Source organism: Papio anubis, chromosome X, assembly GCF_008728515.1.
Source record: "Papio anubis isolate 15944 chromosome X, Panubis1.0, whole genome shotgun sequence".
NCBI lineage: Eukaryota > Metazoa > Chordata > Mammalia > Primates > Cercopithecidae > Papio > Papio anubis.
In genome coordinates, this window is record NC_044996.1 from 28247765 (window position 1) to 28262137 (window position 14373).

General features: G+C 40.5%; 1 protein-coding gene across 1 annotated transcript; it reads left to right on the forward strand.

Moving 5' to 3' along the window:
• The first annotated feature begins 6527 nt into the window (after nt 1-6527).
• DCAF12L2 (DDB1 and CUL4 associated factor 12 like 2) lies at nt 6528-9376 on the forward strand. The gene is made up of 2 exons (XM_009198227.3): nt 6528-8373; nt 8454-9376. Exon 1 carries the CDS (start codon nt 6952-6954, stop codon nt 8341-8343), a length of 1392 nt encoding a protein of 463 aa, XP_009196491.3. The 5' UTR covers nt 6528-6951; the 3' UTR covers nt 8344-8373; nt 8454-9376.
• The last annotated feature ends 4997 nt before the right edge of the window (nt 9377-14373 follow it).

The following is a 14373-nucleotide window of genomic DNA, read 5'->3' on the forward strand; positions in this document are numbered from 1 at the left end:
ATACGGGGCCTTGTAGGCTGCATTGAGGATTTTGGTCTTTATCCTAAGACAACAGGAAAATATTATCTTTTTAAAATCAGTTTAGTGACACGGGCAGATCTGTATTTTGTGAGCATTACTCTGGGTACAGCCTGGATAATTGAATGGAGGAGGAAAAGAGTAGTTTTAGGAAAATCACTTATGAAGGTGGCTTGGGAAAGGATGGTAGCTGTGGATATACTGACACTCAAATGAATTTGAGAAATGATAGAAAGTGGAATATTGAACCGGAAGATAAGAAATGTATGTCAAGGATAGTTGCTAAGACTCCAGTTTGTACAGCTTGATGGATGGTGGTACTATTCATTAAAACAGGGAACTATGTAAGCTCAAGTACATGGGGGCTGAAATCAAGACCTTGAACTTATACGGTCTGAATTTGAAGTTCTGTTTTGGTAGCCAAGATGTCAAGTAGGAAGTTGAACAAACAGGTTTGGGATAGAGATACAAAACTGAGATGCCTTGGCATATATTATACATTTAAAGCTAGGAGTAAGTTGGTATTGAAGGTTGGGAAAATAGCAACTCGGCATATATATCTGGTTAAAACATTTCAGAGCATGGAATAGAATGATTTCTCAATCAATTTTATGGACACAATCTCCTCCAGGTCTTCTTTTATGTAACTAGCTAATATTGGAGCATTATCTATGGCCTTTTCTCAGTCACCTCTATCCAATTTCACAACTATCAACTGATAAGAAATGCTCTAAATCTAAGAAAAGATCAGTTCTTTGTTTTGGGCACATATTTATATAGACAATTATTAGCAAAAGGAACCCAAGTCTGCTTCAAAAAATAAACCTTACAACTTCCACTTGGTGATCTACTAGCATGCCATAAAGTTATTCTTACAATACATTCTTCCCACACTAATATTCATCTTTACGTTGGCAACAAAATAGACATTGATGAGCTGTATGTGAATAGACGAGTAGCTCAGACTATAAATAATTTATCCCCGTGTGTGCCAGTTTTCATAGTGGTGTTTATATGTGTTTCACAATACAGCGGACACTCACAAAACCCTATTAGCATTGCTACCAAGCTGTCTTTGTAAAGTAAAGTAGTGGAAAGGAGGGAAGGTAGTTTTTAGAAATGTATTAGGTGCTTTATAATCTGCCAGGCACTATTGTTATTGTTATATATGTATTAACTCATTTAGCCATCAAAACAACCCTATGGAATAAGTGCTATTATCCCCATTTTAAAAATCTGGGAATAATTGCAAAGCGAATATTATAACTGGTCCAGTTCCAAGGCCAACAAGCCCTAGAACCAGAATTCAAAATATGTTATCTGGCTCCAGAGCCGATTCACATAACCACTATACTGTAGTGTCTCCCACAAAACATATAACTAGCATTGAATCTATCCTCTCATAACACAAAGCCCAAGCTTGAACTCTGACACACTCCCTCCTCTTAGAAAATATGGAGAGGAGTAGGGCATAGAAGAGGTCATGCAGTCAAAATTGCCTTCTTTCCTCTAATGCTGTTTATAGTAAATGTAATAATGTGATAAGTCTTTCCTATCTTACCCCATCTGACAGCATATGCCTTTAGTTGTGCCATCGTAGGGAGAAACAACCTGCTGAGTCATCTATATCACTTTGTGCATGATGAAGTTTGGAAGAATAATCTGACTACGAACCAGGTTCATAGCTGCCTATCTTAAGAGACTGGAGAAGGTCACAGCTTGAAAATGTTATGACTGTGTTATAATTAGAGATTAAGGCAAAACTTATTCAATTTAATAATTCAAGAATATTTTGTCTTGTGTCTGGTATAAGTAACCATATCATTATCATATGTTATTTTAAAACAAGCTTAATTAACTATATTTCTTTTTCTAGTGTCTTATATTTATACTTGCTGATAAAGATAATGCAAAGGCTATACATACAAATGTAAGAAAGATGTCACAAAATACTTTTAAGGGCATCTTTGTTTCATGTCTATATACAACATATTGGAAATGACTATATGATCATCTTTCTGAACACAAATGCCTCTATACCTGAAAATATGCTCCAATTTGTAAGGCCTTATTTGTAACATCTATTTTTCTGTAGATTATATAAAAGCCACTTTCAGAATTTATTCAAACAGACTTGTTACTGATCCACCCGTCTTACTATTGCCCCACCTTTTTCTCAACTTTCAGTATATTTTTCCTGAGACTATTTTAGTTTTGGACATAAAATCTAGCACTTTTAACATAATTTAAATCACATTTAGACACAAGTTTATATTCACGATACCACAGGGAAATAACAAATATTCTGCCTTAATTTTTTTTTTTTTTTTTTTTTTTTTTTTTTTTTTTTTTTGAGACGGAGTCTCGCTCTGTCACCCAGGCTGGAGTGCAGTGGCCGGATCTCAGCTCACTGCAAGCTCCGCCTCCCGGGTTCCCGCCATTCTCCTGCCTCAGCCTCCCGAGTAGCTGGGACTACAGGCGCCTGCCACCTCGCCCGGCTAAGTTTTTGTATTTTTAGTAGAGACGGGGTTTCACTGTGTTAGCCAGGATGGTCTCGATCTCCTGACCTCGTGATCCGCCCGTCTCGGCCTCCCAAAGTGCTGGGATTACAGGCTTGAGCCACCGCGCCCGGCCTGCCTTAATTTTTAATTGGTAATCTATCATGAGTATTGGCTAGACATCTCATTTTTTCATTCATAGATTAGAAAGGTGGACAGACCCAGCTGATGAAATCATCCGATGGTTCAAGGAAACATATATATATAAATGTAAATGAAAATAGATATATATAATAGTATAACATAACTTGTTTGAAATTATGTATATACAGATATATAGGTCAAAATAGGTCAGCATAGGTATCTATGTAAATTCAAACAAGTTATGTGGCATTACTACAATTCAATTCCAGTCCCTCAGTTTCTCCACTTCAAGTAATTTAATTTCAGAATATCTGCTACTTGTTGGATATTTCAATTTCTTTTCTCTCTTTTAGTTCTCTTTACTTATCAACAAGCCAATCCCAAGTTTTATAAACCATTTACTGCTTACCTAGAACAGTGTAATGGTGCGAAAGAAGTAGGAAACATGTAACCTTCCGAGGAGCTTACAATCTGATTGGGAAAACAAAATGTAAATACATTAAGTAATTAGAGAACAGCATGAGACAGTGCCCTGAAGCCATTCATGTAAGACCCCATCCAATGGAGGGGGATCTAGGGTAGGGAGACAGGCAGTCTAATACAAAGCAAAAACCTGTAATAAACATAGCAATATCTTGGTAAGGACTGACAACATATTCATACTCACATAGAAAGTGGCCCTCAGAGGTAACCGAAGTACCTAACTAGGATCCCAACACTCAGAAAACTATGCAGATACCTGACATTTTTATCACATGCCATTGCAGCTACTGTTTCAACAATAAATGCACTATTTATGATGTTATATATAGGCAGATATTGTATTTTCCTGAACATGGAAGTAACCAGATGCAAAGGAAGTTCAAAATTGCAAGTTCATATACAAAACTGTACATCTTTCAATATATCTTGCCTTTGGTCTGAAAGTTGTTTGTACAGCTTTAAAGAGCTTAGAGAAATTTGAAAGCCTAGCATAAAAGAAATCTGTTTCAGGTATAATATTCCAGATGAATGTAACCTAGTTAATTTATCAATACATGATAGTAATCTGACCACTACCTATAGACATATTATTATATTAAAATATTACATATTTATATTAACAAAAAGTGGAGATTTATGTGGATGTTTTTACCAAACACAAAAAAACTTGTGAGTACATATTACTGCATCTCGTAAGTATTAATTAAAAGAAATGTCTAAAAAACAGGTCCCAGAGATGATATATTTGCCTTTAAATATCATACAGACAGTGCTGTACATAATTTGCATTCAGTATTTCTTTATTTATCAATTCCGGTTATCTTTAAGAAGCACAGAAGACAATGCAGATAAAATTCCAACAACAGAGGTAGTTTACATGGTTTTTAAGAGAAGGAAACAAAAAAATGTTTGTTGAATAATATAGTCTTAAGTCATGAAAGTATTAGAGTCACACAGGGATTCACACCTTGACTTTATCACTTACTAGCTGTGTGACAATGGGGGAGTCACTACCTTTTCTGAGCCTCAATTTCCCTCATTTTAAAACAGGGCAATAAAAATAGAACCTACCTTATAAAGTTATTGCCATGCCAAATGTACATAAAGCATTTAGCATTTAAAGCATTTAGCACATCCCTCCAGCCCATGAATAGGTTTTCAATAAATAATAGCTGTTATAAGCATTATTTACTTTTACAAACGTGGTATTAATGCACAACGTAATACTACTCAGCCATAAAAGAAAGAAAGAAATGTCATTTGCAGCAACATGGATGAAACTGTAAATCATTATCTTAAGTGAAATAAGCTAGGCACAAAAAGACAAATATTCCACGTTTTCACATATATATGGGAGCTAAAATTTGTGATCATATGTAGGTAGAGAGTGGAAAGTTAACGGAAACTGGGAAGGGTAGTGGGGAGAGGGGAGGATGAAGAGAAAGAGTTAAAGGGTACAGGCATACAATAAGACTGAAGGAATAAACTCAATGTTGGATAGCAGGAAAGGGTGACTATACTTAACAGAAATGTATTGTACTCTGGTGATGGACACCCTAAATACTCTGACCTGATCACTAGCCATATATACATGTAACAAAATTCCTCATGTACTCCATATATTTGCACAAATTAAGAAAAAGTTTATGTGGAGAAAAAAACATATATACATACATATATATATAAAATACATAAACTATATATATACACACACATACATATTTCAGTCAATTTGTTATACATATGTTATATATGACCAACCAGTCTGATAATAGCCTAAGATTTTTAGCCTATTTTAATTACCCCAACAGTAAAAATATATGCCATGAAGTCTTATATGATACCAAGTTTTCTAAGTTAGGATCATTTAGAAAAGAAAAGAAAGCCTTAAGATAGGTTAGGTTAAAGAAATTTGTGATCAGTTTTTCTCTAGTAATGTCACTTCCAATTATGAAATTGTCAACAGTTTTTTTTTCATTGTCAGGTCACTCCCAATCCATCACCCTCACCCTCCTCTTGATACAGCACTAAACGTGGGTAGGAATATTGAGGCAGAGAAGGGGAGGATGGGCACTAAGATGCAACAGTTGGACTGGAGTGACGTGAACGACCCATGGTGCACTCGGAGTTTCTGGGCTTGAGATAAGGTTGTATAAAGAGCAGGGAGAATGGGGAGGAAACAGTAACAAAGTAGTTTTCATGATCTCTGATCAAGGAAAGTTAACTCACCACCTGACTTCTGCAAACCCGCTTAACAAACATTTTTTTTTTTTTTTTTTTTTTTTTTTTTTTTTTTGTGGAGGATGATTGGGGCCTGTGCAGACTTGGAATCAGCCACCAGCATTTCAGTACAATGTATTACTGTGGAATTGGGGGCTTGCTTTAGGATTGACTGCCCTAAAGCTTCAGAGCAGGTGTGGATCATGTAACTTCTCAGACTACCAAACTCATGCTTTGAATATCCACACTCTCACCATTTTGTCATTTAGTCACTTTGCAAAGTTCTTTATCATCTGTGCCTATGGAAATCCTGTGCATTCCTCTGAGTACTGTACCAATGCCCAAGGGGGCCCCCCACACCAAGACAGGGCTCTGCCAAGATTACTATGACTGAAAGTTTGGGCTGACCCTTCCCTCCCAGGAGAGAGGGAGGTACCCCTCTCCTGGACCCCTTCCCCTTCACTCCACCCGCCCTGGGCTAAGTTCGAAAGAACTCAATGCCTTAGAGAAAAACCCTTCTCTTCACCCCTCACCCTCATGTCTCCACCCCTATCATAACTGCAGCCCTGGATGCTCCTGAGGCTGCTTTCTGACTAAAGGTCCCTGATACCGCCTGGGTGGAAAGCAGGACCTAGGGAATTGCATTTGAAACGCATCCCTCAGGGATTCAGGTGCTCAAAGACTTCAGTTTGAGAAGGGGGAAAAAATTATTTGGTTGAAACTGTTTAAGACATCAATCCAGGAGCTGAAACTGGAGAAGCTGCAAGTCTGACATGAGGGTAAAGGTCTCCCTGACGCTGCTGAACTGCCCCCCACCCCATCCCTTGCCAAATTCAATGTCTAACCTAAGCGAAGGGTGTCCCAAGATTACACCAAGCGCACACTGGTTTCTCCAAGCAGATCGTGGCTCGGCCTCCTTCTAGCCCCGTGCTTGATTATATCTTAGGTTTCAGATTTTATTGAAGTAGGGATTTTAAGAAGGGTAGTTAGCCGTTGTCCAGAGGGTAGCAAAACAACGCGTGTCTGATACTGGGGACCTAGGGTGCCGGCCCTCCGCGACTCTGCCCCTGCAGCTCCGCTACCCCCTTCTCCCCTCCGCCCCCTTCCAGCCTCCACCCCGCACGGCCTCCGCTACCCGGCAGGCACCCCACGCCCGCCCAGCAGCTCCTCCCACTGCCTCCGCCCTTCACACTCGGGCCCCAGCGTCGTCCTCCCCCCACACTGACTTCGCTCCCGCAGCCATCCAGACACTCTTCCCGCTCTCGCCTAGGTCTGCACCGCCACTGCCGCCCTTGCCGCCCCGCTTAGCCCGTGCTCTGCTACGTCAGGCCGCGCATCTCTGGCCAGGTCCGCCGCTGCCGCCGCCGCCGCCGCCGCCCAGCCTCAGACTGAAGTCTGGGAGCCCGCGATCGCACCAGCTTCTTGGTCTTAGAGATCCTGAGCTCTCGGCTGACGCGGAAGCGCAGCCATCCCCACCACCGCCGCCACGGCCAACACGGGTGCCACGCGCCGCCACCGCCGCCGGGCCGCCGCCGCAGCCGCTGCCGCTGCCGCCGCCGCCGCCGCCGCGGATCGCCCGCCGCCCACCATGGCCCAGCAGCAAACAGGTAGCAGGAAACGGAAAGCGCCCGCGGTCGAGGCGGGCGCCGGGAGCTCGTCCTCGCAGGGCTTAGCGGCGGCGGACGGAGACGGGCCTCTGCTACCCAAGAAGCAGAAGCGGCCGGCGACGCGTCGCAGGCTGGTGCACTATCTGAAGGGCCGGGAGGTAGGAGCGAGGGGCCCCGCCGGGCTCCAGGGCTTCGAGGGCGAGCTTCGGGGCTACGCCGTCCAGAGGCTGCCCGAGCTGCTGACGGAGCGCCAGCTGGACCTGGGCACCCTCAACAAGGTGTTCGCGTCACAGTGGCTGAACGCCAGGCAGGTGGTGTGCGGCACCAAGTGTAACACGCTCTTCGTGGTGGACGTGCAGTCAGGCCACATCACGCGCATCCCCCTCATGCGGGACAAGGAGGCCGGGCTGGCCCAGGCCCAACAGGGCTGCGGCATCCATGCCATCGAGCTGAATCCCTCCAAGACGCTTCTGGCCACCGGCGGCGAAAACCCCAACAGCCTGGCCATCTACCAGCTGCCCACCCTGGACCCCCTGTGCCTGGGCGACCGCCATGGCCACAAGGACTGGATCTTCGCCGTCGCCTGGCTGAGTGACACCGTAGCCGTGAGCGGCTCCCGTGACGGCACTGTGGCGCTGTGGCGGATGGACCCGGACATGTTCAATGGCAGCATTGCCTGGCACAGCGAGGTAGGTCTCCCCGTATATGCCCACATCCGTCCGAAGGATGTGGAGGCCATACCCAGGGCCAGCACCAACCCCAGTAACCGCAAGGTGCGGGCCCTGGCCTTCAGCGGCAAGAACCAGGAGCTGGGAGCGGTGTCCTTAGACGGCTACTTCCACCTGTGGAAAGCCCGGAGCACACTATCCAGGCTGCTGTCCATCAGGCTGCCCTACTGCCGAGAGAATGTGTGCCTGACCTACTGCGATGAGTTGTCTCTCTACGCTGTGGGCTCCCAGTCCCACGTCTCCTTCCTGGATCCGCGCCAGCGCCAGCAGAACATCCGGCCCCTGTGCTCTCGAGAAGGTGGCACAGGCGTGCGGTCTCTGAGCTTCTACCAGCACATCATCACTGTGGGCACCGGCCATGGCTCCCTGCTCTTCTATGACATCCGGGCCCAGAAGTTCCTGGAGGAGAGGGCCTCTGCCAGTCTGGACTCTACGCCGGGGCCCGCAGGGAGGAAGCTCAAGCTTGCCTGTGGCAGAGGCTGGCTCAACCAGGATGACGTCTGGGTGAACTACTTTGGTGGCATGGAAGAGTTCCCCAATGCGCTCTACACCCACTGCTACAACTGGCCCGAGATGAAGCTCTTTGTGGCTGGGGGGCCTCTCCCTTCAGGCCTCCATGGGAACTACGCAGGCCTCTGGAGTTAAGGATGAACGCCTTGTTCTCAAAGTGCACAGGTTTACCTTTCAGTTCCGCCTAACTTTCCTTCTTCAGGCTGCATTTGTGCTTTTAACTTTGTGTGGCTTTTGTCTTCCAGGTGGAACCAGTCCAACTTACGTGTGCTTCGTGTATTAGGCAGATAAAGAGAGAGCGGGAGCAAGCCAGTGGGAGTGAGAGAGCACAAGTGGTCTTTTCGACAGTCAAAACTTTGGCTTTAAATCTCTCATTCACGTTTCCCAACAGCAGTATATTTTTGCCTTCTCATTCAAAGAGTTTTGGCTAAATCTTAATTGTATTCTGTCTTTCAGTGATTCACATACCCTCCTTCTTTAGGTTGATGCAGTCTTCACTACTATTCAGTACATTAGTTTTATCAATATTGCAATAGTGTTCAGATCTTTTGCACATGTTAGATGTGTGGTGTTTTGGGGAAATGTGTGCTACAAAGCATCTTTGGGGTTGTTTTGAGGAACTACCCATCATTTATAGCCTTACTCTAATTAGAAAATGCAGTTCAGGTTCTAGATTGCCACCATTCTAGTGTCGTACACACCATTCTGCAGTGTGATTCATTTGGATATTGGAAACTGAATGTCTATTGTTTGTATATTGTTGATGTGTAAAATGCTTTAAAAATATGTTCTCTTAGTTAGAAATCTTACAATGTTGTTCATACTATTGATCAACAATTTTAGTTATTCAGTAAAACTTTACTATCCTCAGGCCTTCCGTGTTCTTATTTAAAGCTGCTATATTATGGCCTGCTTTTCTATGCTACAGATTTTCAGAACTAATCAATTCTGGTCTATGTATGTGGTAGGGCAATCAAGGAGGTATTTTTTGGGGTATATGGGGTAAACATCTCTTTAAATTCAGGTAGTTATTTACAGTGAAAAGCCAGTTGTGGCAGTTGTGCTCAGAGTAGGTGTTGCTGATTTTTTATTACTGTATACATGGATAATTCTGTATCCAGTATGTGATGTGTTGCAGAAAAATAAATAAAATGTGTTCATCATCTTAGCAATTAAGTGGCAGACTTAAGTTCTTAATACTTCAACATATGCTTTCTTTTTTCACTTTTCTTTCTGAGAACGTATTTATCAAAGTCAAAACTTTCTGAGACAGAAGCTGAATCTGAAGCATTAGCTATGCAGACATTACTTTGTACATCTCTTTTTGAAAATGAAACTTATGCTTACAAGTTAAAAGATTAAACAACATCTTGAATACGTTATGAAAATATACTTGGTGTAAGTTAGGATGGCTAGGTGTTTTTATAAAGTTGACTGAACAAACCATTTTTCATTTATACAAATATACAGGTACTTATAACTACTTACATATAAAATATATTTGTATATCTGTTTGTATATGTTATTTCCCATGTGAGGAGAAAGCATAGATGTATATCATTTTATATCTGCAGCTATTTCTTATATATTGAACCACATATATTAAGACTTGCCACTTGATCTTTGTGTTTTGTTTTATGTTAATTTAAAATAATTTTAATACAAGCACATGATCAAAAAACCATACAGTATAAAAAGTATACAGTTAAAAGTAAATCTCAAATCCCAGGGTCTCTAGTTTCCAGCCCATAGATTAGCATCAGTATAATTTTTGTATATACACATTTAGATTTTCTCTATATATGTATAAGAACACATGTATGTGTGTATGGAATTTTTATATAAATAATAACATACTGTATGTATCTGTGCTTTTTTAATCACAAAATCTTAGAGATTTTCTCTTATACTTATCTACTTAATTTTATTGCATGCTGTTTTATTGTGTGATTGGAATACACTTGACTTATTCATTACACCTTTGATGATCATTTATGTTGGTTCCGGTTTTCTGTTACTGTAAACTATTCTGCAGTGATTACTTAAATGTATACATCTTTGTGTACAAGCGTAAATATATCTGCAGGATAATTCCTAGAAATGGAATTACTGGTTCAATGAGTAAGTTCATTTTATATTAATAGCCATTGCTAAATCACCTTCCAAAGAGTTCTCACCACCTTAACATCCTACAAGTAATGGATGCACACCTGCTTTACCACACCCCTGCCAACAGTGTGTCACCAAACTCTGTGCTCTTTGCCAATCTTATATCTACTTGATCTTGATCCTTTCTTTCTAAGCCACTGTGGCTGAGTTAATTGGATTTGTTGTCAGAGTACCAAGTAGGTTCTGAAACAAAGAACAAGAAAATGAGGGCAAGCAATAAAATTGCTGCCACACTGAAGGAAGAGAGTACCCACCATTCAGGCTCATGTACCTGGAGATGGATTACACACAGCTACCTTCCTTAGATACTTAGCTGGACCTAGTAGGTTTCCCTGGTCTATTGCACCCTGGTTTAAGTTATATCCAATGTATAAGATGTCACTGAACAAAATCCAAGAAAGGAGACCACAAAAGTCTGAACTTAGTGGGGTAGGTGTGGAGAGGGAGAAGGTTATTCAAAACAATGAGGGGAAATAAAAGGAACAAACAGTATTTCAAGTGAAGGATGAGAAAAAAAAAAATTAGGTGGACTCTCAGGCTCTGACTTGAATATGAATGAATATTGACACCAAATAAAAATAAAGAAAATAGGCATAGATAGTATGGGGAGAGGATGATCAGTTTAACTTGGGACTTACTGAATTTGAGGTACCTCTGTGACATCAGGAGAACATACCCCATGAAGAATTGGCTGTGTATCCCAGGATGCAATTTATCACTTCTGGGAAGGTGAGTGCTATGAAACACTGGGAATCTTGTCCTTTCAGGGAAAAGTAGAACAGAAAAGCATATGAAGGATCTTTAAAACAATGAAAAGAGAGAAAGCCTGCTTCAGTGGCTCACGCCTGTAATCCTAGCATTTTGGGATGCTAAGGTAGGCAGATTGCTTGAGCCCAGGAGTTCTAGAACAGGATGGGGAAAATGGTGAAACCCCATCTCTACAGAAAATACAAAACTTGGCTGGGTGTAGTGGTACAGGCCTGTAGTTTCAGCTCCTTGGGAGGCTGAAGTGGGAGGATGACTTGAGCCCAGGAAGTTAAAGTTGCAGTGAGTAGAGATCATGCCACTGCACCCCATCCTGGGTGACAGAGTGAGAACCTGTCTCAAAAAATAAATAAATAAATAAATAAATAAATAAATAAATAAATAAATAAATAAAAAAGGAAAATTTTAAAAAGCCGGGATGGGGAAGAAAATGGTAGAGAATGATAGAGGCTTATTCTACACAAATGTTGTGACCTTACCATGAGACGACAATATATCTTTTAATACTAAAATTATAATGATTTTGAGTCTCCACCTAAAAGCCATAAAGGGCAGCTTTTCGCCCAGATAAGCCATAAAGGGCAGCTTTTCGCCTAGGACTCCTTAATACTGTCCACATTGGTCCACTAATTAGGCTTTTGAATTGCTCAACTGCTGGTTTCTTCTTGGAGAATGAAAAGTCAGACCTAGCTCACAAAGCAGGGCTTCATTTCTGGACCATTTATTCTCCTACTCTGAGACGTATCCAGTATTCCCAACACCCAACTGGCATCAGCATCCTTGACAGTCTCACAGCAGTGGAATATCACCTCATCAGCAGCTTCTGCTAGCCCCTGTTTAAGTTCTCACTTCAATACCACAAGTGTAGGCCTCTGCCAATTTTCCCAGTCTTGCAAAAAGCAAAGGAGGTGTCCAGAGGAGGATACTGCTTTCCACAGTATTACAATAAAAAAGCACAAATGCAAATTATTAGGTGCGAGAGAGAAGAAATAATTATAAGCACAGATTTCTTTATTAGACAAGTAAATGTAAAATCTGAGTGAAAAAAATCATCAGAAAATACAAATAACTAAACTTCCCAATAAAAAATAAGGAACCAGATCAGACCATTAACTCTAGATATGTGAATATTAGTTTTTTAATGTCTATCTTTTTTATCCAAGAATATCACGCACATAAACAGATAAACACACAGAGTTGATCATTTTATAAGTAAATTATTTCACATTGTCAAAGAATATCTAAGTTTGAGGTGCTTTTGAGCATAAAGAGAAAATAATTTACTCTTCTTTATAGCAGGCCAGCAAAATACTAACAAATTTGAGTAAAATTGCCAAAAATAAAAGGGACCGATTTGACACAGATATATAGATCAATGCAACTTATCCTTTAAAACCACTGAAGGCAATCCATTAGTTCACCAAATCCGTTAGTTCACCAAATTAGTCCATCAAATTCATTAGTTCACAAAATACTACGGCAAAGTAAAGCTAGTTCCTTGAATTCAAGGAGTCTTCACTATTGAAAAATCTATTATTTCAATGTATTATAATAAATCAAATTAGAAGACACACATGCTCATATCACTAAGTTATAATAAATGATTTAATAAAACTCCTCTATTGTTTTGGTAAAATTCTTAGTAAACTATGTGGAAAAATTTTCTTCCTATGGTAAGTGTGTATATGTGTGCGTTTGTGTATGTGTGTTTTGTGTTTCAAACTTCAACTGGAATCCTCAACATCAGAGAAACTCCTGTGAAGGTAAGAAACAAAACAAGGACTCCTAAAATCACAACCAGCATTTAATGTTGTTATAAATTTCCAGATCCAGCAATTAGAAAAGGTAGAAAATATTGGATATAAATACTAGAAAACAGAAAACGGTTATATTTATTTGAAGATAATATATGATGGTAAAAATGATAAATTCTAGAAGAAGCAACTGAAAAAGGTTAGGAAAAATAAAATAGTAGTAAAATGTTCAGTTTTGAGATTAATATATTAAAAAATCAATGCTTTTCTATTTTCACTTCTTTACTCATTCAGCAAATGTTTATTGAATGCTTACCATATATCACACATTATTCTAGCTGCTAGATAGAAATGCTGCATAGAACAACACAAGCAAGCCATGTCCTCATAAGGCTTACAGTCCATTGAGGAGAGAGACAATAAACAGATAAACCAACAAGTGTATAGGTTGTAGGACGGTTATCAATGTTAATAAATAAATCAGTTGAAAGAGAATGGGAGTAGAAAATCAGGTGGGGATGAAATTTTAAATAAAGTGGTTAGTGAAAGTCTGTTTAATAAGTTGACATTTGAGCTGAGATCTGAAGCAAGTGACATAGTAAGTCATGCACCTACATCAGAAAAGAGTGTTCCAGGCGATCAGAAAGAAGTACAGAGGCTTGAAGTGGAACCATGCCTACCATGTTTCAGGAGCAGAAAGGAGACAAGTATGGCTGGAGTAAAATGAATAAAGAAAGGAGTAGGGTCAGAGAGATAATGGGTGACCACATCATATAAAACTCTGTAGACAATTATAAGAACCTTGGATTTTAATCTGAATGTGTTGAAAGTCCAATGAGGGTTTTTGAGAAGCAATTTATTGTTAAAATGAAATCTGGTCGCTCTGTAAAGGAGAAAAGACAGAGAAGGAGGGGGATTCATTAGGAGGTTACTGCAATAATCCAGCGCAACGTTGACAGTGGCTATATGCAACACTAATCAGTTTAAAATGTCAGTGGATCTTGTAATTCAAAATGGCATACATCTCCTTCTTAAGATCTTATGGAAATGACAGTACAGAATAATTAAATTGAATAACTCCATTTCAGTGCTATAAATAAAAAAGGTGCCATAATCAGATCAGAAATTATGACAACATTCTAGAAAACCAGAAAGTAGATAGGATCTCTTTAACAGATAAAGCTGAGTAGATCTCATTCCTTTTTATGTTTTCATAGTATTCCATACTGTACATGTACCACATTTTATTTATTCGGTCTACCATTGATGGACAATCAAACTGATTCCACATCTTTGCTATTGTGAATAGTACTGCAATGAACATATGCATTCATGTGTCTTTATGATAGAATAACTTATATTTCTTTGGTTAAATACTCAGTAGTGGAATTGCTAGATCTAAATAATGAGGACACATGGACAAAAAGAGGGGACCAACAGACACTGAGGTCTACTTGAAGGTGGAGGGTGAGAGAAG

Excerpts from the sequence above, each read along its gene's own strand:
- DCAF12L2 (XM_009198227.3), top strand. The coding sequence starts at position 6,952 with ATGGCCCAGCAGCAAACAGGTAGCAGGAAACGGAAAGCGCCCGCGGTC.